Genomic DNA, 26336 nt, shown 5'->3' with positions numbered 1-26336 from the left:
TGCATTCCCACTTGGCCACTTGTCTTATTAAATCATTATAATCATGATATTTACTATAACTATCATTACTAGAAGACTTTAAGCTTTCAACAAAGGTGGCTAGCCTTGGTATCTTTCTTTAGCAGTTTTAATCTCATTTAGACAGTATGAAAATTAAGGCATTGCTTTTTAGGCTAAAAAACTGAAAAGCTTCAAATTAATTTATGACTTTGCTAAACACCAATATAAATAATTTATTCACTAGATTGGGTTTGATTATGCCCATAAACATATTAGTGAAGCTAAACTTTTAGAATTGAAGTAATATACATAAGAGGTCAAAAATCAATGTAATATACCTTTAACACTAAATAGTTATTTAATATCATTAATCCACATATCATTATTCTAATTTATCGATTATATTTTTAATTTATTTAATATTATTTAAATAAGAGTTTTAAAATCTAGGTCGTTACATTACCTGTCATGGAGATATGTTGCATGCATGAAGGATTTCTAAAAGAATTATTCAGAATGTTTCTATTCCTTTAAATTCTTTCTAAGTACAACAAGTTTATATTTGGAAAAGTTTCTATTTTTTTGAGAAAAGAAAGTTAAGAAATTATGATGATTATAAGAAAGAAGAATAATGATAAACCCTCTTACATGTTGCCCTAAGATGCATCAAAAGAAGTACAAAGAAAAGTACAAGAAATGAGTTAAATGTTATCAAATGAGGGCACATGTATGGAGGAGAGTATTTTTTGCCCCAAGATAAGTAAAAATGAGAGGAGTTCTGTACCGATACTCGGATGGAGGCGAAATCACTGACGGAGGCTATGCTAGAAAGTGGTATTCCATCAACATGACCGTTGAGTGCACCAAGAAAAGAATTAATTAACGGTCGGGCATGACTGAGGCCACAGTTCAGTGCCATGGTCACAATGACCCGCAGCCCTCATACACAGGGGTAATAGTGTACATGGGCCCTAATATGAGAAAATGATAATATAATTTCAACGATGATTTACTATGATGATTTACAACGATGATATATTATGATGATTTACAATGATGATTTATAGCGATGCATTATGATGATGATTTATAAAGATGATTTATGACGATGATCTAATAATAGATGTAATAATACGTATATGCTACGGAAGATGCAACCGTACATACATGTATTATTATTATGGCTGGATGTATATTTATTTGTAAAAACAATTATCAAAACTGAGAATAAGGAACAAAACTATTTATGGTTGTGGATTTTATTTGCTGGGCCCCCTTTGGGCTCATTCAGTTTTATTTCTTGTTTTCAGGTAGAAAGGACGCTAGAATAGAAGGCCGGAATGGGGGCGGGAATAATTATTAACTTTCAAAGTCTTTTCATATCAATTATTGTAATAATATGATATTCCGCAACTAAAGTTTAATGTTTTCTAATTTCGCTTGTAATAAAATCTCTTGAATAATGTTTTATACATTTATCGTATCCTTTAAAATCAAGTACTCTGATAGACCTTATAGATCTTTGCAAGAACTTTTGTTGTAAAAAGAAGAAAAATGGCAAACTCAGCCTTAACGGGCTGGGGATGTTACAACTAACCACCTTTTTATATAATATATTTTTATAATTATAATTATAATTATAATAATATTTATACATATAACATAATCACTTGATCATTAAATCATAATTTTTTTTTTAGATAATTAAATCACAATTTGAGTATTAATATATTATCACTATAATTTATATGATTATATCACATGATCAATTGATCATTAAATTATTTGATTACATAATAACAAATTATACATATATAATATGACATAACACATAAGTATACCAATTCATACTAATACAACAATTAAGTATCTAGAGACTTAGTTCCAATGTATGTTATAAACTTATAAGTCTATATATGTTATAAATTATAATTATACATATATGTATATGAATAATATAAATGTATAAGATCAATACTTAATCATATGATTCAATGACAATTCAAATACTTTATTCAAGTTAATCATATTATTAATATATAATGATAATGTGATTCGTACAATATCAAATTAAGTAATTTGCATTAGATTCAATAATGTGTTACTTATAACCACAATTGAAGTATTAATGTATTATCATTCTAATTTATATGATTATATAATAACAAATTATACATATATAATATGACATTAGTCATAAGTATACCAATTCATACTAATACAACACTTAAGTACCTAGAGACTTAGTTCCAATGTATGTTATAAACTTATAAGTCTATATATGTTATAAATTATAATTATACATATATGCATATAAATAATATAAATGTATAATATCAATACTTAATCATATGATTCAGTAATGATAATGTAATTCGTATAATATCAAATTAAGTAATTGACATTGGATTAAACATTGTGTTACTTATAAACATAATTTAAGTATTAATGTATTACCATTCTAATTTTAGTAATATTATCACTATATATATATATATCACATGATGAATTGACCATTAAATCGTATGATTATATAATAACAAATAATACATATAATCATATATATCATATGTTTTATTTGAACTTCTTTTATATGTTGTGTTGAACTTTTTTTATATGTTGTGTTAATTTTTTTTTTTTTTTTTTTTTTTTTTTTTTTTTTTTTTTTTTAAGTTAACCAGTTATGATTAAGTACAAGTAAACGTAAATTGGGGTCAAATATTTTTTATTTTTCAATATGAGCTATTTTTATAGCAATTGGACCTAAGAAGACACTAAAAATACAAAAAACAAATGAGGGTAAAAAATGCTACAGTAGTAAAAAAAGCCTAAAAAACCCAAAAAAGCCTAATTTTGAAAAATCGGTTAGCGGACGGTTATCTATTTCACTAATCGCTAACCGGTGGTTAGTAGCTAACCGCTAACCGCTAACCGCCTAGCAGTTAGCGATTGCGATTAGTAAAATCTCATAACCACCAAGGCGGTTACGATTAGCGGTTATTGCCAATAACCTCTAACCATAATCGTATTGACACTACTATGTAAAAGGACTAATTTACATCAGAATTTGATAGTAGAGACTCTCATTTCATATAAACACATCATATTTTTCACACCCACATATCCAATGGTTCAATCTAGTATGGGGCATATGGCTACATGCTTAACCAATTGCGTGCCCACTATAATATTCTTTGGTACATGATTATACACTAATTAATTGCCCGATCGTTATGTGTTTTTGTAGTACATGATCATGTACTCATCATTGTGCATTTTGGGGTACACGTATATGACCATGTACTGATCAATTGACACCCATTGTCGTGGATTGCCGGTCTAGGGTCCCCTGCGAACCCAATTCATGAGCTTCTAGTTATAGTTCAACAACTGTGTTCATGGGTCATTGATGGTTGCACCCTGATCAACTTCTCAGCTTCAGTGCATGCCTTTAATGGGACTATAGTAATTTGTTAATCAACATTTATTGTGCAACACTATCTTTTATAATTAATTCATGTTATAGATTGGAATCCTATTATATATTCAATTGAGATAGTACAAAACCCTAAACACTAAATTTGATTTTAGCCTGGTTTTTAATACTTACATTTTTTATATCATCACTATATATGAATTCATACAGCTTGAATAAGAGAGAACGAAGTAAAATTACTAAATAGAATATATATAAGAACAGCAAGTAATTTCCATACAATGGGATATTAATTCTAATAATAAAAGACTGTATTTCCATACAATGAAATGCAGCAATAAAAAAAAGACGTTGCTGACAGCATAGGTCAAGCACACAACTTCGACTGAAATAAATAAAGGCTTAGATAAATGTATAGAATCCATAGAAATTCAAACAGCAAAGTGATCCATTTATGCCATATGCGGTTGCAGGTGTCTGTTGTTGATCATAATTCAAGGGCTTTTGGTTGCAGGCGGTGGTGATGAGAGGAATGGGATGGAAGGAAATGTAGTTGGAATAGTTGGGAAGGAGGGAAGGGTTGGAAATGGTGGCAAGGTGACCTTTGGGATTGTTGGGCTGGTGGGCAAGGTCGGAAATGGAGGCAGAGTTGTCGGTATCGGCAGCGACGGTTGAGTCGTCGGCAAAGTTGGCTGCGTTGGCTGTGGCAATGTTGGTATTGTAGGCAAAGGCGGCAATGTTGGTTTGGGCAAAGTTGGCACCACCGGCGTTGTTTGTAAGAGATGGCGAGCGGCCAAGCTGCTGTTGATCATGCTGGAGAAGTTGAAGACAATGAAGAAAGCTAAGATGAAGAAGTTGCGAGAGGGCGCCATGACTGAAGGAAATTCACAAGGCAGAGAAGTTCTCTTGGGTTTGAATGGTGGTGGAAATGAAGGCTATCATCGTCGGGTTTATATAGGGAGATGGACGCCGACGCCGACGCGTACGTACGATACGAGGTTGTTCACCATGCATGCGTGCATGCAGGGTTGGTTGGTTTCTGATGATCCTCAGGCTTATGGTTAGGAAAAAACTGGAAGACCCTCGATGAGTTTTCCCGTTGTTAGGTCAGCTCCTTACCCAACTTTCATTAAATATTATATGCAACGCTGAAGGGTTGTTGGGGTTTCTTCATTTAGTTACACTTGAGTGCAAGTAATTGGTTTTGGTTACCAAACATTTCTAATAATCTCTGTTTGGTTAGCTAATTAATTATCTAAGTTCATAGCGGTTCTGAAGCAAGATCTAATAGCCCCTATGATTTCACGATTTCAAAACGTGTAATTTTTTTATTTTTTTAAAAAATGTAATTATATAAAATTTGGGTTTTTGATAATTTTATGAATAAATATATTACAAAGGATGTCAATATCAAAACTAAAGTGGATGACGACCATTTTTGCTTTGAAGACAAGTAATTCAGTTTTGCAAATTACTTCCATAGTTTCTTTTGTATCTTATTTAATATTTAAATTAACTATTGAACTAAATGGATTATCGCTAATAAAAATAAAAATCTAAAAAGTTAGTTGAGACTAACGCAATATTGTGAAATAAAATTGTGATTTGTAGGTCGTAGCATTACTCTTACTTAATATTTTGATTTTATTTCCCAATATTAATATTATGGTCCGAACTAATTTTTCTTATGATTTAAATTTTAATTTAATAATAATTTTAAAAATTGGTTCTATTTTGAGAGGCTATGTTCCTTTTATCCATAACTAATACAGAGTTAGTTAGGAATAAAAACGTGGTTTGCATTTGTCGTTGGGATACCAAAATCAAATAGACATGGTCGCTTCCCTTGCCTTTGCCCTCCCTTCCCGCCCACTCCGATCTCTGAGAATGGCGAGGTCAGTGCTGGGAGTGCTGGCCTTCCTCCTCAGTTTCTACTCCCAGATCCCCGCACAGTTAGCCGTCAGCCTCAACGGAAATGCTAGTTTCCGCCTCCGACCGACAAACGATACTTTGTGCGCGCACCTCATTCGGCCCGCTGGATACCATTGCTCCGAGCACACGGTACTCCCTCTCTCTCGCTCTCTCTCTCTCTCTCGTCAATTTGTATTTTAATTGAAGAGTAGAGTAGGATTCTTTGTTTTAGTCACCGTTCGTTTGGTTTGTGAGAAACTGGAGGAAAATGAAAGAAAATGGAAAGCTCAGAGCTATTGATTCTCTTTACTGGAACAAAAAAAACAAAATTAATTAACTCAGGTAAGACTTTCTGAGTTAAATTGAGCTTTTGGATTTTGGAATCTTGTTTGGTAATTGTTGCTTTTCTTTTCCTCAATTTTCTTGGGAGTCAAATAGCCTTACCATCTATCTCCATTCTGTGGTAAAATTTGTGAGCAATTCAAAAGTTGTCCTTGAAATTTGTGGTGGAAGTGTGGAATAGGGGTTGGGATTTTACTTGCTTTGGTTTCTTTGAGTTTTCTAGTGACCTAGTCTTGTTTTGATTATTTAAATCGTCGTTAGCTTAAACTTAAATTTGAAGTTTTCTTGTATTCTTAGGTTCAAACAAAGGATGGTTATTTATTGGCCCTTCAGCGCGTGTCGTCTCGTGCTGGGGATATAAATGAACAGCGGGGTCCTCCGGTTCTGCTTCAGCATGGGCTTTTCATGGTGAGCTTGCTCAATCTTTTTCGCTACATCTATATCCCAATTGGCCCGAAATTGGAAAAGAAAAGAAAAAATTGAAATCTTTGAAATGGTTTTATGGGTATAAAAATTGGATGAAGTTAGAATTGATATTGTTATGCAAGTTGGAGTGCTTGATTCAGTTCGCAACAAATCTTTCACTCTTGCTACTAATGACTTTATATAGCTTACTTGGTCTCAAAAATGGAACTTCGTATGCAATATACTGGTGGTCATGAATCTATGTTTCTTTACTCGGTCCTCACTACTGGTGTTGTTTCTTTAAATTTTATGTTCTGATAGTTATTTAAAAGGGTTCTTCTGGTGTTGAAGCAACAATTCTTCAGAAAAAAATGTTCCCGTCATTATATGTTGAGGCCTATACTGCTTCTTTCAAGGCAGTGTTCTCTGACTGTATGTGTGTTTTCAAATTCAAATGTCTTTATTGCTATAAGTTTTTTTACGTTTACCACTTGTTACAACCATGAATTTGGACACTATTTTTAGATGAAACTCAACTGTATGCCATTGGGAAAGATTAAATTGTCCTACCCTTGGTGATTGCAACAGTTCTATACAGTAAGTTTGGAAAATGTGCCTTAAAGTGGCTTGAAAAATTGTTCTTCCAATATAAGTTTTCAACAATGGGATTATGTACTTAAAACCATTGAGTTAAACTTGTACACTGGCTTTACTTGATCTCATTGTTTCCTAAATTTCAAATACAAACAGGGAGGTGATGTATGGTTTCTGGATTCTTCAGAGCAATCGTTGGGCTTCATCCTTGCAGATAATGGTTTTGATGTTTGGGTAGGAAATGTGCGTGGAACACGTTGGAGTCATGGGCATATATGTTTGTCTGAGAAAGATAAGGTTACATGGCACATCTCTCTTATATTGTTAAGTTATTTTCCAGTGTCTTTAAGGTAGGTTGTGCTCCTAGTGGAGTGCCTGTAAATTGCATGTAAAAAGTCTGGTTCTTCTGCTGATTAATTCCTTGCATTTTGTTAATAAAATAGGTAGGAGCACAATATGAAACATTATGGAGCTACAGAGTATGATAACTGTGTGTAAATATTATCAACAAATTATGGAGAAATTGAAATAGGTCAGCACACCATTATTCCTGAATCACTCTGGCAGGGTTGAGCATTGAACTATTAAACAGGAGCGAGGGAGAGGATGAAGGGGATCAAAAAAGGAGTACATATTGATACTCAAATTTGCAGTGAGATTATCAGTATCAATTTATCTTGAAAAGCTCTTTGCTATATAAGGATTTCTTAAGTCCTTTTTTTCTCATGATTCTAATATATTCATGTTGATTTATATCTCAGCATAAGCTTGTCTGAGGATTGACTAGTGTCCTGAGACTGTAATTATGTTGCATGGCAGTTTAATCAGGAATGCTTATACTTGCAGTTTCTAAATCATGTTCTGCTTCTGTAATGCGACTATACTAAGCTTCCGTTTTTCTTGCAGGATTTTTGGGATTGGAGTTGGCAGGAACTTGCTCTGTATGATCTTACAGATATGATATGCTACATAAATTCGATAACTAACACCAAAATTTTTGTTGTTGGACACTCACAGGTGTTGCACCTCTTCTTTTACCTTATACACCTCTTGCCTTTTGGCTGCTTGCTTACCTATAAACTTAACTTATTTTCATTCTTTGCAGGGTACAATCATGTCTTTGGCTGCTTTCACTCAGCCAGATATAGTGGAAATGGTTGAAGCTGCTGCTCTTCTGTCTCCCATATCATACTTGGAGCATATCACTGCCCCATTTGTACTTAGAATGGTTAATATGCATCTTGATCAGGTATTCATCATCTGCTTTGTTGAATGACATTGTAGAAATGGTTTCTGGTGTTAAAAATGATTGTAGATGTATTTGTTTTGGACAGATGATTCTTGCCATGGGCATTCATCAACTGAACTTTAGAAGGTTTTAAACTACTTCTATCCTATTCTTTTTCTTCCTCTTTTGCTTAAAATTGAGGCTTTACCATTTAATTTTTTTGTGCTGTACATAATCTTCAGTGATTGGGGAGTCAACCTCATGGATTCCATATGTGACGGCCATGTAGACTGCAATGACTTGCTAAATACCATAACAGGTTCTTCTATTCTCTCTCTCTCTCTCTCTCTCTTCATGCTTGTATACGTGTGCATATGCTTGTTAGGACATGGGCATCTGACTGTATATGTGCAATCTGCGTATTGTTCTATGCACACACACATTCAGTTTGACATGTTTGATGGAAATATTTTTCTCCAATCTATTCTTCAAGGATTAATGTGGCATAATGTGTTCAGCTTCCAACCTTTTTTTTACATGGAAATATCTATGTTGCTGGCTTCGGTCATGCAAGTCAACCAGCAGTGAATTTTTCAACCTAATAGTTTCTTCAATATGAGTTGAATTCACTGATGAAAATATCTTTTGAAACTTGATCACATTTTTTTTACTTTAGGATCCTGTTTCTATATTGATGTGGGCCCTAGATAGAGCTGAATGTCAACAAAGCGATCTGTGAAGCAGACCCAAATTGTTTGGAATAAAGGCTTTGTCAAGTTCCCATTTTTCAAAACCTGTAATGTTCGCTTAACTTTTAAAGCTGAGTCCCATCCCAAACAGAATAATTCAGGACAAGTAGGTATAAAAATTTGAGAATTGGGGGGCAGTTAGGGAAAAAAATTTGATATATTCTTTTTGAGGAAGAATGGGGGAGGGGGGGAAAGGGTGTGCTAGATGTCTGACTAAATTTAATAAAATCTTTAGTAATGTACTATTTTTGATTAATATTGAATCTAATATTTGTATTTTACATCAGTGTTCCGCTAACTGGAATTTTCTATGCTATGAAATGTGACATATGATGATCACTTTGGCCCATGAGTTGAGCCAATTTGGTCTGAATAATAAAATTCAGCAATCTCTAGTTAGAAGTATTTTCTTCTGGATGAAGTTATTTTGTATTCTGGTAAATTTTTTGTTTTCTTTTTCTTTTTCTCCCTTTTTGGATGTAAAGATATCCAGTTATGGTATGAAGTTTTAGAACTGCGGGGAGGGAGTTGTTCTTGTGAGTTTCTTCTGCAATCTTGTGGGACAGAAGCCATATTCTGTGTGTTATCAGATTGATGATTGCAACCCCATCCGATTACTTTTCCTTGTTACACTGGTTTCTTTCTCAGGACTTCTAGAGATTGAAGATTTGCAGAGTATACAATTGTTTGGATCATTTGGTTGGTACAATAGTTAGACCAGCTGCATATATTGGATTTGAATTGATGGGATCCTTGATCAATATTCCACTCTCTGTACCTTTCACCTAATTCAGCAATGTATCAAAGCAAATAATAATGGCACATTATTCCAACAGTTAGACTTTTCTTTCATATGGATTCTCTATTCCTAGTATTTGTAGCATGGAAAGGAAAGTACCAGAAAGAGTGAATAGGAAATGAGATCTCCCTACCGATCCTTGATACATTTATGGGAGAAACATCTGCTTATCAAACTAATTATTTTGGTAGGTCTATTTGCTTAGGTGAAAAGACCCTTGTTACTGTAGTTAGGTTTAAGTCAGTGTAATTTGAATGCTCCATACTGGTTTTGTATTCCTTCTGCGGAGCAAATGCAGTGGCTTTATCTGGAACATTCCTGAGCAATTGTAATTGTTCATATCAAGGTAACAGTGGAGCTACAAGCAATTAAAATATACTTTCTGCAGATTCAAAGACTGATGCTAGTGATAGTTGAAGGATCACTAGACCCAATGTTGGGTCCCAAAATTAACCGAGACAAACAAATTTTTATCCTATAGTAAAAGAGAAAAAGGTTGCCTTCTGAACTGTATCAAAGTACCATCTGATTGAAGTACTTGTCGCATGTTAGATGAAGCACAAATAGCATAGCCAACCTGTTTCAACACTGAGCAACCCTCTGAAAATAATACGTTCACTTGTTTTCCCTTGATTGGGATTAGTATTTAATATGTTATTATATATTCCCAATTTGCGTTTCGGTAGTTTAAATCTTCCAGAACCATTTCCTGGATTCGTCATTACTTGATGCAATTGATGCTCTAATGTCAAATGTTAGCTCATTTTTGCTGTTACTATTTCCTGGAAGGAAGGCCAAATAGTTTTTATTATTCTTTTTTAATCAAGTTTTATATATGGTTAATAGGAGCGGGGTGAGGTAGATGTAAGTCTCAAGTTCAAACCTTACAGTGTATGAAAGTAACAATATGGTAACTTATGCAAACCGAAAGTCGGAAGGCGCTCTTGTGCTATATTAAGATGCTTGATATTTAGGTGTATTTATTAACTTCTGATGAAGTTGTTTCAATGCAATTGCAGGGAAGAATTGTTGCTTCAATAACTCGCGGGTGGATTTCTATCTTGAATATGTACCTCACCCGTCATCTTCAAAGAACTTGCGTCATCTATTCCAAAGTATGCTCCAGATGTTTTCTTTTAGCAGCCTTCTTTATTAGTCAATTTTTATAACCTTATTAAGACTGAATTCCAGTGGTCTTCATGCATTATGTTTCAATTTTTAGAAGCTTGTTTTACACTTTCTAGTTGCAAACGTGTTGAGGCTAATGTATTAGAATGCTTCAATTTTTATTTATTTTTTATTTTATTATAATTTTTTTTGACATTGCTGATTTCTTGCAGTTTTGCTTACAATAATCTCGTTATGTTTTGCAGTGATTCGGAAGGGTACTTTTTCCAAGTATGACTATGGACTATTCAAAAACCTAAAGCTATATGGCCAGCCAAAACCCCCTGTATTTGATCTTGGCCACATACCCAAGTCATTGCCAATATGGATGGCTTACGGAGGCAACGATGATTTAGCTGATGTGATGGATGTGCATCACACACTCAAGGAATTGCAGTCCAAACCCGAGTTGCTTTATCTTGAGAACTATGGTCATGTAGATTTCGTGTTGAGTGTAAATGCAAAGAAAGATCTTTTTGACCATATGATTTTGTTTTTTAGGTCATGGGGAAAGTCTAGTAGTTTCTGAAATGTTGGCTTGCAATATGTAAATTGTATGGTCCGATGAAGTACTTTCCTTTTTTTTTTTTTTTTTTTTTTTTTTCCTTTAAATTGGTAATGCATGGATGTATTTGACTAACTATATTGTACATATATTGTAAAGGTCATGCTTAAAAAATAAATAAATCGTAAAGGTCATGATATCCATCCCCCTTCTCTGTCTGATGGTGATATTATGAGCCAAAATTAAAGTGGTATTAGGTTTTATTACTTTTCTGTATTTTATAAATTAGTTCTTTTGCTTGGTATATACAACTCAATCACCTGTACGGAGTTGAACTAGTGGCCCCACCCTCTGTGCCTCGTTTATGGAGGAAGGATATGCCATTTAGTCCAAGGATGATTGTCCAGTATTTATTACATTTAATCTGAATTTTCTGTTTGGCTTGAAGAAAGACAGGAGAAGAAAGATATCTCTAATTTTTGAAACAATGTGAAGTTTGGATAGTCACTGTAAGCTTCCGCATCCTTAACCTACCTCTTTTTAATCTTTTTTTTGTGCAGAAACAACAATGATGACTGTCTCTTTATAATCTTTTATTACTTTTCTGCACTGCAAAGGAGCCACCAGGATAGCAGGAAACTGAAACTTCATCAGAGGACATATGAGTGTCCAGTAAAGGTGTCTCCAAATGCATCAGGCTACTCATCAAAGATGCCAGGTTCCATCCTAGGCCTGTTGCTGCTAGATTGTTTCAGTTTTTCATTTGTAGTTATGTGTTTGTGAGGCAACTCTACCACACAAATGATTCTTTAAATTATAGGCAATACTTATTCACAATACCCTATTTAAACATGCATGAGTATGTGCTTTTATTTAGCTTTGACAGGCATCAAGTGATATTTGGAGAAAGCCAATCTCGCCTACTTTAGATGAATTCTAGTAAAGCTAGTTTAGAAGTTGGGAGAAATTGGAAAAACTTGCCATTTTATTTTCTTTTTTTTATTACACTACAGAGTAATGCTAAACATTCTCATTGTGTCCTCTCAAAATTGATGTTAGGACAAAATTGATGTGACTTTTAAAATTACTATTAAATTTGTAGTAGATCACAATTAAATTTTGATTTAATAGTAATTTTAAAAACCACATTAATTTTGAAGGGACACAAGTGGATGTTTAGCAATACTTTACATGTTACACCCACTCTAATTTCCGTTTGTGGACAAGTAGGCATAATTCCCAGAACACTTGCTGCACTTTATTCATATGCTTCCAAAAACAAATTCTTCGCATATCTCCTTAACACTCGAAAGCCCAAACAAGACCTGTGCTGTATCCATGAACCATCTTGGATCGACATTGGTCTCCTGTTATTGAGTGGTAGACTTGGAAGTCACAGCTGTACTTCTCTTCCTAATCTCGTCCGCAAATGCTTTAACATTCTGGTCGGATGTGCCACTGTCTGCTACTGCCTCCTTTGCTGCCTTCTTCCATTTCAATGCATTATACTTCATTTCCACTGCCTTGGGGCCCGCCATTGCATCCAGCAAGCACTTCTCAACCTCGTCTCTCAAGATCAATCTGTTTTCGGCTTGGCCACGGGATAATCTCACCCCCATTCCAAACACATCCACCAAGAACTTTGCATTAGTAACCTGGTCACCCCATTGAGGAAATGTCACCACAGGCATGCCTAAGGTGAGGGCTTCCACAGAGGAGTTCCAGCCACAGTGGGTGATGAAACACGCAACTGAAGGGTGTGCTAATACCTCTTCTTGCAGACTCCATTGTATCACCTTGCCTCTATTCCCAACTTTTTCCATGAAACCGTTGGGTAGAACGTGCAACTTGAAAGGGGCACCATTATGAGGTGGTTTCATTACCCACAAAAAGGATGTTCCAGAATTTAAGAGCCCGTATGCAAGCTCATCCGCTTGTGCTTGTCCTATGTTGGCGGTACTGCCAAAGGAGATGTATACGACGGATGCTGGGGGCTTTGAGTTGAGCCACTCAATGCAATCATCAGCTTTCAAGAAGTCGCCACGGATACTTGTGTGAATTGCTTTTGGGTTTTTGAACAAGGGGCCAACAGGTTTGATAATGCAGAGCTTTGACATGTAATCAATGATCTCGGGCTCGAGCTGCTGGAACGTGTCCATCAATATGCAGAATGGTTTTGATAAGTTGTTGAACTGGCGTAGGATGAGCCTCCGTAAAATGTGAAATGGACTAGAAGGGTGCAAGAAGTTAGGGACCTCATCGTATTTTAAAAGAGGCATGCAGGGCAGTTGAACATCAATCTTGGGCTCGGTTTCAGATGGGAAAGGCACTAGGTTATGGTAATAGTGATAATAAGCCGAAAAGACTGCACAGGACTGAACCCAGAGGACGGCATTAGGTATGCCAAGTTCGGTGGCAACATCACAAACCCATGGGTCAAAGGGGTTGTTTATAAGACATGAAACTGGACGATCCTGATGAGCATGTTTCTTGATTATTTGATGAAGTGCATTCTTTCCAGCAAGCTCAAGCTGAGGCAAGTATTCGTCAAGATCTTTTCGCCTAGGATCCTCCTCTTCCCAACCATCCTCAAAAAAATCAAACCTTATAAAACCATCTCCCACTGGAGTGGCTTGGTCAGTGATATCATTGGCTTTTCGCATATCTTTTCCAATGGTTTCTGTTGTAGAGAAAGTGACAAGCATACCCTGGGCAGCGAGTCTCTTGCCTAGTCTGAGCAAGGGGTTAATGTTCCCTTGGACTGGGAAGGACACCAGAAGCACATGAGTGGGAGCTTCAATTGCCATCGTGTATATTGTTTAGCTGGAATTATAGGAATGCAACTGCAACTGCAACTGCAAGGAAGGAATACCCTTTATCACTTGCGTCTTGGCACAATACTAATACTAATTTTTCTTGAGAAACCAGCCCATTGGCATATACGGTTTGGTTCCTTCATTTGGTCTCGTGTCCTTCTTCCAACCACATAAATGCTTCGTTCCTTTTTCCCCAAAAAGTACTGGCATGTCTCTTCGATCCCACACCAATACCATAAAAGGACTTGCACGTTTCGTGATAATTAATATAGGACCCTTGATCTTTTATGGCCTATGCATGAGCGTGATTGCTCAAGGAATCCCATCCCAACGAGTTGATTTGATGCTTCCTTGGTGCTAACCAATCCCACCTGAACTTGTCAGAGCATGGTGATGGGTCACATTAGTGAAGTGGATCCAAATAACAAACAAACAGCTTTTTATTCATGAAGGACAATTATATAATATAATGATGATTTTATCTTTTTTCACAAGCACATGCCAGGCCGAAGGCATGATGGATTGGAGGTTTAGCTACTTTCGCAAGAGTGTTGGACTAAGAGCAGAAGAATGCGCCTTCTCTTTCCCAACTACTGGGACTTGATCAGCCATAGAAATCTTATAGAGCTTGCTCAATTCCTCCCATTACTGACCTAGTTAAAGCATCCTGAGTGAATCAATGCCTAGTAAGGCCCCTACACTTGTGCTTTTCGAGCTTCGCGTAGGGTTCTTTTGATTCTGCACCAATGTCTGTTTCTAAACATTTTTCATAACTTGGTATTTTATTAAGCATTATGCATTTGGGTACGTAGCGTTTTCATAAACTGTTTTTGAAACTGGCTATTTCCATGAAAATTGCTGAATTCCTTCAACTAATGACCTAGTTAAAGATGATTAGGTATGTTTATTAATGTGTTTTTATTTGTGTTTGAAATAGTATTGTATGTCACATAAATATGAAAATAATTTTGAGTGTTTTGAATTGTTTAATTAATGTTTTTTTGTTTGACATGTTTACACAAGAGGAGGGAAAAGATGGGAGGGGGGGGGGGGGGGGGGGGAGGGGGGGAGAGGGTAACTTCTGCTTCATGAGATGTAGTCTCTAGTCGATTGAGTTACTTATTCTTTGAGACAATTAATGTTTTTGTTTAAATAACAAAAAGAGAATTTAAACCATGTTATTCTCGCTATAAGTGAAATTTTATCTCCCTATCTCTCATGCAAGTAGTCAACATCTATCATATTTCTTTAAAAAAGCCTTTTTCAAGATCCACGTTTGCCTAGGGTAGTGTTGCTTCATGAGGCGTAGTCTCCAGTTGATTGAGTTGCTCCTTGTGACAATTAATGTTTTTTGTTTAAATAACAAAAAGATAATTTAAACCATGTTATTCTCGCTGTAAGTGGAATTTTCTCTCTCCCTATCTCTCATGCAAGTAGTCGACATCTATCCTATTTCTTTAAAAAAGCATTTTCTCGAGAACCACGTTTGCCTAGGATAGTGTTGCTAATGATATTCCACCTTACCTTCTCCTCCTTGGATGCAACTTGTAACAGTTTAACCTTACTTTCTCCTCATTGGATGTAACATATGTAAGAAACAACCCGCACTTCATCATTGGAGGGATAATTCTTTAAATTCAATAGATCAACCATTAGATTTGTGGTCTCATGTGAATCTCACATAAATTCAATGGTAGATTTATTCATTTACTATAAGGATGGTTAAAAAATAATGAATTTTATCATTTTTCATTCTTTTAACATTTCTCATAGTTAAAAAAAACACGTTTATTGGGACTGGGACGGAGACTGAGAGAAACCCTGGGAACTGAGAACGATGGATTCGCCACACAGTTCCGTCAGTTCACTTTCTATCATTTTGAGTAAATCCTATAAAGACGGCTTAGCTTTCCTGGGATTTATCCTGAGGGTAGTAAGGAATAGACATGGGATTGACAAAAAGAAAGACAGACTTGATAAGCATCAAATAAATGGTGGGCCACCAAAAAAAAAAAAACAAAAAGGAAAGATTTTCAGGCATGTGCTCTTTCTTGGTTTCTCTCTTTAGCACCACCTCCACTTTTATCTGCCTTCCTTTTGGTTTACTCTCTTTCCCTTTTAATTTTAGCAGCTTTTTTTCTTTTGGGGTAGGGTGCCAATGCGGGCGGTTAAAAACTGCCCGCTAATCACTTAACTGCTTAATCGTATTAATTATTAACCACTTTATATAATATATTTTTATAATTATAATTATAAAAATATTTATACATATAACATAATCACTTGATTATTAAATCACAATTTTTTTAAAAAATAATTAAATCACAATTTGAGTATTAATATATTATCACTATAATTTATATGATTATATCATATAATCACTTGATCATTAAATCACAATTTTTGTTAAAAATAATTAAATCACAATTTGAGTATTAATATATTATCACTATAATTTATATGATTATATCACATGATCAATTGATCATTAAATCATTTGATTATATAATAACAAATTATACATATATAATATGACATATATATAATCACTTGATCATTGCTAATCAATTCATAGTAATACAACAATTAAATATCTAGAGACTTATTTTCAATGTATGTTATAAACTTATAAGTCTATATATGTTATAAATCTATATAAGTCTAGATATGCATATGAATAATATAAATGTATAATATCAATACGTAATCATATGATTCAATGACAATTCAAATACTTTATTCCAGACTTAAAAGTGAATCATATTATTAATGTACAATGATGACATGATTCGTATAATATCAAATTAAGTAATTGACATTGGATTAAACAATGACTAATGTGTTTCTTATAAACACAATTTAAGTATTAATATATTATCATTATATGTTGTGACAGTTGTCTGAATTCTGAACATTTTTTTATATGTTGTGTTGAATATATATATATTTTATATATATTGTTTTTTTTAAAAAAAAAAAAAAAAAAAAAGTTAATCGGTTATGATTTAATATTTAAGGAAATTTTTTTAAAGTATAAGTAAATGTAAATTTTGGGTCAAATATTTTTGATTTTTTAATATGGGCTTTTTTTATAGCAATTGGGTCCAAGAAGATACTAAAAAAAAAAGAGGGTAAAAAAAAGCCCAAAAACCCCAAAAAAGAAGCCCAAAAAGGCTCAAAAAGCCCTAAAAGAAAGCCTAAAAACGCCCAAAAAGCCTAAAAAAAAAAGTCTAATTTTGAAAAAGCGGTAAACGGACGGTTATCTATTTCACTAACCGTTAAGACTGTTACGGTTAGCGGTTAACCGTAACCGCCTTGACACTCCCTAAGGGGTTTGGATCTTAAATTTATTGCAATCTCTGTACCCAAGCAATTCACGTGCCCCTCTTTCCATCTTTTCCGAACAGGCGAACACCTCTCAGTACACGTCAAGAACACTTCTCATTCCACTGACGGCCTTCGTTAAAGGGCATGCACGCTGCCTTTCATTTCAACAAGCCATGATATAGCCATATGGTTGTGTTTTGTTAATGGGTTTTGTGAATATGTACTTAAAATTGATTGATGTAAAAAAACAATATTTTTTTTTTGAAAATGTGAGAAAATAAAAATGTTTGGTATGGAAAAATGAAAAAAAATTTATTTTATAGTGAAATTTTTATTTGGAATTGTGTTTATCATATATATATATAATAGACACAATTATATTCAGTCCTTTTTATGGCCATTACGATTTTCTGAATTTCTTCTGGTAAATGCTCCTGCAACATATATGGATTCAATTAACGGAATTTTTTAGATCAATTTAATACAATTATGATCATATTATTCAGAAAGGATAATTGGAATATACTCCCAAAAATGAGTTTGAATTTCTCGTACAAATAACAAATAACAAAGAATTAAGCTGCACAAGGAGAGGGAAATGGGGAAGATAGATTCAAATTAATGATCTCTATTTCATGAGACGTGATCTCCAACCGATTGAGCTACCAATTTGAAACTTTTTGAAAATGTATTTAGATGACCTTCTTGTGCAATTAAAAGTGTGCAAATAGTAACACTTAGCTAGGAGTTATAATTAATTAAACAAGGAAGCTAGAAAAATTTAGCTATTATTGGGAATAAAATTAAAATCCACCGTGGTCCCACTCAATCTGGAATATAATGAAGCCAACAAATAGAAGTTAATTAAGATCTTTTCCATCTCTCAAAAAAAAAAAAATAATAATAAATAAGATCTTTTCCTCATGAAAACACTCCATTTATATGGTAATTAACCAGCATGATATTTACATTCAAGTAAAAAACTGTTAAAGTTTAAACCTTATAAAAGGGACTCAAGGCATGCATGAGGCCTGGCATCATCAGCTACGGAAATTGTTAGAAAACAACAGAAAAATAGTTCTGGTTTTGTTTTTGAAAACACTTTTCAAAAATAAAAACAACAAATAACTTTTTTTTCCAAACAAGTAACTCTAAAAAAAAAAAAAAACTCTCGCTTGACGATTTCACAAAGAAGAAAATTCTGTTGTGTGCGCGCGGCGTCTTACACTGGCCGAATAATAGCATATGATTTGAAAGAGGGTGAAAGTCGGGTTAAGGAGGCCAACGGCCCAACAGGCCCAACACCGAAACCAGGTAGAAAACCAATTGGGCCAGGATGGATACAAGTCAAGTCAACTCTACCAAATAAATAGCTCTCTTTATGGTCTACAAAAGACATTCCAATCTCATATTTAATATATCCCTTATTGAGAATAACTTTTATAGGGTCTTGGCACAAATTAAGGCCTTTGTGCCCTCTAATAAGAAGGTGACACATCAGCGTGGAACACTATAACAAAAATATGGTGTTCCACCTAATCTTTTTTCTAGAATACCTAAAACAAAACACACTCTAGAATAATATTTTCATATTTTTCTCCAAAATCACCCCAATAACCAACCTGAGGAGACACCGCTGGTACAGAAAACGCCGGGTAAGGACCAAGCAGAGAAATTTTTTCTCTGTTGCCAGTGTGTGTGTGAGAGGGAGCACCGACAGCAGAGAAAATTTTTTCTCTGTTGCCGCCGGTGAGAGAGGGGCGCTGGAGAGAGGGAGGAGCTTGGTCCTTACCAGGCGTTTTCTGTACCGGCGTCATCTCCGGCGGCGTCTCCTCAGGTTGGTGGCTGGGGTGATTTTGGAGAAAAATATGAAAAGGTTATTCTAGAATGTGTTTTGTTTTATGTATTCTAGAAAAAAGATTAGGTGGAACACCATATTTTTGTTACAGTGTTCTACGCTGACGTGTCGCCTTCTTATTAGAGGGCACAAAGGCCTTGGTTTGTGCTAAGACCCTATAGAAGTTTTACCTTCGGATTCGGATCCCCTAGAATTCTTAGAGAAATTTTAGTTTCTGAAATTTCAGATTCATGCCATCCATTTTCATCCAAGATTCATTATCGTGTCCCACTACTAATAAAATAATAATAAAATTTTAATGATATTAATAATCATCATTATTTTATTTAATTAGTAGTGGGAAAATTAGTTTATTAGTAGTACTGGGACACGTGGCTAGATAATGACTTTTGGATGAAAATGAATAGCTTCGATCTGAAATTTCAGAAACTAGAATTCCCTTAAGAATTCCAGGAAATCCAAATCCCGTTACCTTCTGCCATACTTTTATTTCACTTTGACAACCATTAAAGTGATTGATATACTCAGAAAGCCGTTTAGGCCATTTCTTTAGAGAGGTATGATAAAATCACAATTTTGGTCCAATTGTTTTTTTCTTCTTTTTTATTGTTTTTTTTTTAAAAAATAAAATAAAATAAAATTATGAAGCTATAACATCCTATGTGGTCCTTTTTTAATTTGATATTTTTTTTAAAAAAAAGAAATACCAAATAAAATAAAAAAAAAGACCATATAAGATGTACGCTTAAGAAATTTTTTTATTTTTATTTTTTAAAATTACCACATAAAGAAAAAGTTTGGCCAAAATTGTGTTAAAAAGTTGTACCTTTATCATTTCTCTTCTTTATATTGAAACATTTGAAAAATGACACCTAATAAAAAATAGTTGAGAATTGAACATATTTTGATCAGTAAAATAAGTCTCATCTCACTAGAATAAGATAAATTTAATAATTTCATTAAATGAATCTCCCAATACTGAAACACAGCATTTATAATATACTATCTGCTTATCCAAGATAATGACAATCTAAAATATTATTACAAAAGAAAGGATAAAGATGATAAAGATTAATCTGGAATTTACATAATTAAACACAAAGTAGTTGACTGAAAGATGTTGACTTCGTCAGAGAGAGACGGAGAGGTTTATTCTGCATGTTGGGTATAGTAGATGCTGGTTGGTCTCTTGTTATTGAGTGGTTAACGTGGAATTCACAGCACCACATGATCTCTTTCTAATCTCGTCAACAAATGATTGAATATTCTGGTTGGAGGAGCCACCCTCCGCCACCGCTTCCGCGGCTGCCGCCTTCCATTTCAATGCATGTTGCTTCATTTCCACTGCCTTGGGGCCTGCCGTTGCCTTCAGTAAGCATTTCTCAACCTCATCTCTCAAGATCAACCTGTTTTCTGCTAGGCCACGGGATAATCTCACCCCCACTCCAAACACATCCACCAAGAACTTTGCATTAATAACCTGATCACCCCATTGAGGAAATGTCACCACCGGCATGCCAAAGGAATGATGTAGATCGCAGGTCCCCTGAAATTGCGATCGATCGCACATGTACCTGCGATCGAGCGCAATTCCAGACACTTGCGCATTAGGTCCTTGGAACTGCGATTGATCGCATTTGTACCAGCGATCGATTGCACACGGAGCTGCTTATGTTATATTTAGCATTTTAATTAGGTTAAGCCGTCTTTATTTCCTTGTTTTAGTAGGATTAGGGTTCTGAGAGTCAATATTTCGTTATTTTATTAGGTTTAAGGTTTTTGGGTATTTATGTCATATTTTATTATGTTTAGGGTTTTGGGCTATAAATATATGCTTATAGCCTCCAGAGAAAACAGTTGTTTATTATTGATTTTGATTAATGAGAATACTCAGAGTTGAGTTTATTCCTCTTTTCCTTTAAACTTTAGAGAGTATTTATTGTTTTTAAAAGAATTCTTAGGTCATTGATAGACTCAAGATCTGAAATTGTTTATCCGTTCTTTTATTGTTGTTCTTCGCTGCAACCTACTAAGTCACGCTGCATCAAAAGGTGAGGGCTTCCACAGAGGAGTTCCATCCGCAGTGGGTTACGAAACACGCAACTAAAGGGTGAGCTAACACCTCTTCTTGCGGACTCCATTGTATCACCTTCCCTCTATTCCCAACTCTTTCCAGAAACCCATCGGGAAGAACATTCATCTTGAAAATGGAATCTTTTTGAGGTGGTTTCATTACCCATAAGAAAGAGATCCTAGAATTTAAGACCCCGTCAGCAAGCTCATCCACCTGTTCTTGTACGACATAGGCAACACTGCCAAAGGAGATGTACACGACCGATGCTGGAGGCTTGGAGTTGAGCCACTCCATGCAATCATTGGCTTTCAAGACGTCGCCACGTATAGTACTTGTGTTTGATGCTTTTGGGTTTATGAATAAGGGGCCCACAGGCTTGATCATGCAGAGCTTCGACATGTAGCCGATGGTCTCGGGCTCGAGCTCCAAGAATGTGTCCATCAATATGCAGAATGGTTTGGATAAGTTTTTGAACTGGCCTAGGATGATCCTCCCTAGAAACTGAAATGGACTAGAAGGATGCAAGAAGTCAGGGACCTCATTGTAATTTAAAAGAGGCATGGAAGGGAGTTGAACATCGATCTTGGGCTCGGATTCAGATGGGAAACGCACTAGGTTATGGTGATAGTGATAATAAGCTGAAAAGGATGCACAGGATTGAACCTAGAGGACGGCATTAGGGATGCCAAGATCGGCGGCCATGTCACAAATCCATGGGATAAAGGTGTTGTTTATAAGACATGAAATTGGATGATCCTTGTCGGCGTGTTTCTTGATTATTTTGTGAAGTGCGTTTTTTCCAGCAAGCTCAAGCTGACGCAAGTAAACTTCAAGGTTTTTCCGTTAGGGTCATCTTCTTCCCAACCATCTTGGAAAAATTCAAACCTTATAAAACCCTCCCCTACTGGAGTGGCTTGGTCGGAGATGACGTTGTTGGCTTTTTGCATATTTTTGCCTATGCTTTCGATTGTAGAGAAGGTGACTAACATGCCCTTGGCAGCAAGTCTCTTGCCTAGTCTGAGCAAAGGGTTAATGTGGCCTTGGGCTGGGAATGACACAAAGAGCACATGAGTGGGAGCTGCGAAAGCCATGGCGTTTCTTAGAGATTGATAAAAGCTTGTGCTCAACCGGAAGCAAGTATATACATAAGGCAACTGGCAAGGAAAGGAAGAGGCTTTGCTTATGCAGCTAGGTTGCCAACTAGGGGTGGAAACAAGCTGAGCTTGAGCGAATAGTGCTTGTCCAAGCTTGGCTCGTTGAATTTTTTGTCGAGCTTGGCTTGCATCAGATTACTTAAATTTTGTATTTATGTATAAAAAAAAATTCAACGAAACATAATAAACAAATTTTATTAATGATACAACCATCAAGGAAACAAGTTGAATGCATGTGAGAGATCTATCAAGTGAGAAGAGAAAGATTATACCAAATAAGACTTATATTCACGTCACGTAATTACCTCTCTATGTTAACATTGTCATGACCACTGCTGCATAGCCTGCATGAAGCGGAGCTAGGTGGAGGCGTGGTCACTAGGGGTAAGGAGCATCGATCAAACATTATGTCTGATTTGGGATGATTTAGGGTTACATTCAAATGTGAAAAGTGAAGAGAGGAAGAAGCCAAAATGAAGAGTCGGAGGTGATTTGGGGAAAGTAAAGCAAATCATGGGATTAATAAGAAGTGCATATATCAAGATGATGTGTAAAAGAGAGATGAACTCAGATTAAATGGTGGAATGCAACTCGCAACCATTAAGATGAGCGTGCATTTTATGTGTTTCAGCATGCGTTTTGAGGTGTGCGTTTTATGTGTAAATTCGACTTTGTTCTAAAGACTTAAGAGGGAAGAGGTATCAAACATTATTTTCTTTCTTGTTTTTTATGTGCGTTTTGGGCCGAAGAGAAGTTGATGTTGTGTTATCAAAATGTATTCTTCTCTCATTAATAAGAAAAATAGCTCTAGTTGACCAATTTTGCAACTAAAATTTGTTATAGTTTTAATAGATTAAATGTAATTTTATAAATTATAAGAAATTTATACTTAAGCTATAATAATATGATTAAGTATAATAAGTTTCGATTCAATCATATAATTAACAATTCAAATTGTTGATTCAACTAGCATTAGATACTTAATGGTTAGATTATTTAAGATATGACCATATGATTAACTATTACCATTAAATTATATACTATATAAGTTATTTTTATTAATTAAATATTACAACACATACATATATTTAAGAATTAATATGTAAATATAAAAATATATACGAGTCGCTCTAATAAGCGAGCCGAGCTCTTATATATAAGAGTATGTTCACAAACTTTAAACGAGCGAACCGAGTTTTTTACGAGTATGTATCGTTTAATAATCAAATATAATTTCATGTTTACGAATGGCTCATTTAATAACCGGGTCACACACAAGTAAAATTTTATCGAACCTAACTCAAGCAAGTTTACAGATAGCTTTGTTCCTTTACATCCCAACTGCCAACTATCCTGATGGACAACGTGCGGTTGACGTTCTTCAAGGATTGACATTCATGTCTCTATAACATTAATTGCATGTTCGTCTTGTGTTCTTTAAAGCTGAAGTTATAGCCTCAACTACCATTGAGCTAGCCATAAAGCGGAAACAATCGAGGCATCTTCAGCTACGACTGCATAATTATCTTCAGCTACCATTGTAGCCTGCAATCAAGATCCTGGTTTACCATACCACCACCAATATTCGAATTATGAACATTTAGAGTAATAAATACGAGAGAATATTCATGCTCGAATAAGTAAGTGATCCATCAAAAACTTGTTTGCACAAATGAGTGTGAGTCCCATATATATTAAACATTTGCATTCGAATTACTAGCCATATGATGTGAGAAGCAAAATTACTATGAATGATTCATATTTGTATGCTAGTGCTATTGGAATAAAGAGAATAAAGAGTCAGAGATGACCCTTGATGAATTAAAAAAAAAAAAATATTGACCGTTGATGAGCATTTGATCATCATCATGATTCATGGGACAGGCATGGTGGAATTTACCTAGTAATGGGCACGTGACTCATTGGTTGGTGAGCCAATCAAGGAATTGGTGGACCCATTGATTGGCTCACCAATTAATAAAGAGTATGTGAAATTTGTTAATTGAAGTTAAATTCACTTTATCTTTTTAAATTTTAAAGGTTTTTCGATTCGAATTTTAATGTTTAAAAATTGGTAATGTACTTTGTTAATGTTTTAAAAATTTTTAATTCAGACTCTTCGTTACTAATTTTCGTCAAATTGGATAGAATATTTTTTTTCAAAAAAAAATCATTGAAGGTAATTACGTAATTTTATAGATTTCTGTGTAATTTGACGAAAATTAGTAACAAAATGTTTTAATTGAAAATTTTTGAAACATTAGAGGAGTACATTATTGCTAATTTTTAAACATTAGGATTCGAATTGAAAATTTCTGAAACTTCAGGGGGTAAAGTAAATTTAACCCTTTTTTAATAGGTAGTGATGCAACATAAGAAGCTGAATTTACAGGCATAATAGCTCATAATTTGTTTACAAATTCAAAAAAAAAAAAATAATAATAATAAATCAAAGAATTTTAGTGAAATTGAATATAAATCATTCTGTGATTGTTTCTTAAATTGAAAACTACGTACTCCAACTCTATCGGCTAAACCATCTTTGTTGAGTTTAAATAAAATTAGCTAGGGGCACAACCCTAAAATAAAAAAATAAAATAAATTTACAAGATCGATAGCCATGGCCTTATTGCAAGTTTGATTGTTGTCGATTAAAGTACGAAAATATGTATCAAGAAGTCATACTTTTATTAACGACCCATTTTGATAAAGTAAACGTTTAGATTGAATTTTTTTTTATAAAATACAAATTCAATATTATACGAAATATAACTTGGTAACTTTTTTTTTTTTTTTTTTTGAAAAATGTAACTTGTAAGAAAAAGAAATTATTTAAATTTAAGTTTAGTCAATACACCCCCCTTTAAATCTAAGTAACCTTCGTAGCTTGCTAAAATTCTCATCCTTGAGAGAGGCTTTGTGAAAACGACTGCAACTTGATTATGGGTCTTTACGAATTTGAGCTGTACCTCGATCCTTATTGACAATTCATTCTTTAAGAAAGTAAATTAAGTAATCATATGTTATGTCGATGTTCTTGTGGCCCTTTAACAATAGTCTCAACCAAATTGCATGACACTCAAGGAATAAGATTCTCTCTGGTTCAAAATGAATTGAAGAATATTTAATTCATGGTTATGATTTCTTTTCAGAAATTCTAGAACTATAAATGGGACACCGGTTCTACTAATAAAAAATAAAATAAAATATTATTTAAGATTAAAAAAAAATAATAAATAAATTAATAAAAAAAAAATAAGGGTGACTGGCCATCCATCTAATCTTGGCCATAGGGGGTGGCCAGAATACCCCCATTTTAGCTAGGGGTGGCTTGAGAGTCACCCCAATGGCCTGCCAGGGGTGGCCAAACCACCCCATGTCTCTTGGGGGTGGTCCAGCCATATATATATATATATATATATATATATATAAGGTTAAATACTCCAAAACCTCTTAGGGTTTTCCAACTTTATTTTTTTCCTCTTGGGGTTTCATTTTTATCACAGGAGGTTCCTGTGGTTTTGATAAGTGACCAAATTAGTCCATCCGTTAGTTGACCGTTAGACTGACACGTGGACCAATCAGACGTCGACACGTGGCACATATATTAATTTTTTTCTTTAATTTTTTTTAATTAAAAAAAATGTTTTTTTTTTAATTAAAAAAAAAAAAAAAAAAAAAAACGGACGAACTGGGGGTGGCCAAAGGGGGTGGCTGAGCCACCCCCAAATTGCCAAGGGGGTGGCTCGGCCACCCCCAGTTTTTTCCGGTTTTTTTTTTTTTTTTTTTTTTTTTAAATTTAAAAAATATTTTTTTTTAATTAAAAAAATTAATATATGTGCCACGTGTCGACGTCTGATTGGTCCACGTGTCAGTCCGTACAATCAACTAATGGTCAACTAACGGATGGACTAATTTGGTCACTTATCAAAACCACAGGGACCTCCTGTGATAAAAATGAAACCCCAGGA

At 34.6% G+C, this 26336-nt stretch overlaps 2 protein-coding genes and 2 pseudogenes across 3 annotated transcripts; 1 reads left to right on the top strand and 3 right to left on the bottom strand.

Moving 5' to 3' along the window:
* Positions 1–3687: 3687 nt before the first annotated feature.
* Positions 3688–4344, bottom strand: LOC148586145 (uncharacterized). The gene has a single exon (XM_088515299.1). The coding sequence runs from the start codon at positions 4306–4308 to the stop codon at positions 3931–3933; it is 378 nt and encodes a 125-aa protein (XP_088371425.1). The 5' UTR covers positions 4309–4344; the 3' UTR covers positions 3688–3930.
* Positions 4345–5234: 890 nt separating this feature from the next.
* Positions 5235–12092, top strand: LOC132179346 (lipase 1). 2 transcript variants are annotated; one of them, XR_009439909.2, is made up of 10 exons: positions 5235–5497; positions 5987–6097; positions 6845–6985; positions 7595–7705; positions 7794–7937; positions 8023–8063; positions 8159–8235; positions 10484–10579; positions 10838–11645; positions 11754–12092. XR_009439909.2 is itself a non-coding variant. In XM_059592050.2 (9 exons), exons 1-9 carry the CDS (start codon positions 5270–5272, stop codon positions 11158–11160), a joined length of 1272 nt encoding a protein of 423 aa, XP_059448033.2. In that variant the 5' UTR covers positions 5235–5269; the 3' UTR covers positions 11161–12092. The 2 variants fall into 2 exon arrangements, 1 of the variants encoding a protein (XP_059448033.2); XM_059592050.2 differs by having other exon boundaries at positions 10838–12092.
* Positions 12093–12383: 291 nt separating this feature from the next.
* Positions 12384–14727, bottom strand: LOC132179447 (gallate 1-beta-glucosyltransferase pseudogene; annotated as a pseudogene).
* Positions 14728–20222: 5495 nt separating this feature from the next.
* On the bottom strand, positions 20223–22302 carry LOC132177250 (gallate 1-beta-glucosyltransferase-like; annotated as a pseudogene).
* Between the last annotated feature and the right edge of the window lie 4034 nt (positions 22303–26336).

This window comes from Corylus avellana, chromosome 4 (assembly GCF_965113065.1).
Source record: "Corylus avellana chromosome 4, dhCorAvel1.hap1.2, whole genome shotgun sequence".
NCBI lineage: Eukaryota > Viridiplantae > Streptophyta > Magnoliopsida > Fagales > Betulaceae > Corylus > Corylus avellana.
The sequence above is the reverse complement of the archived record's forward strand: the minus strand, read 5'-3'. Positions and strand labels throughout refer to the sequence as shown.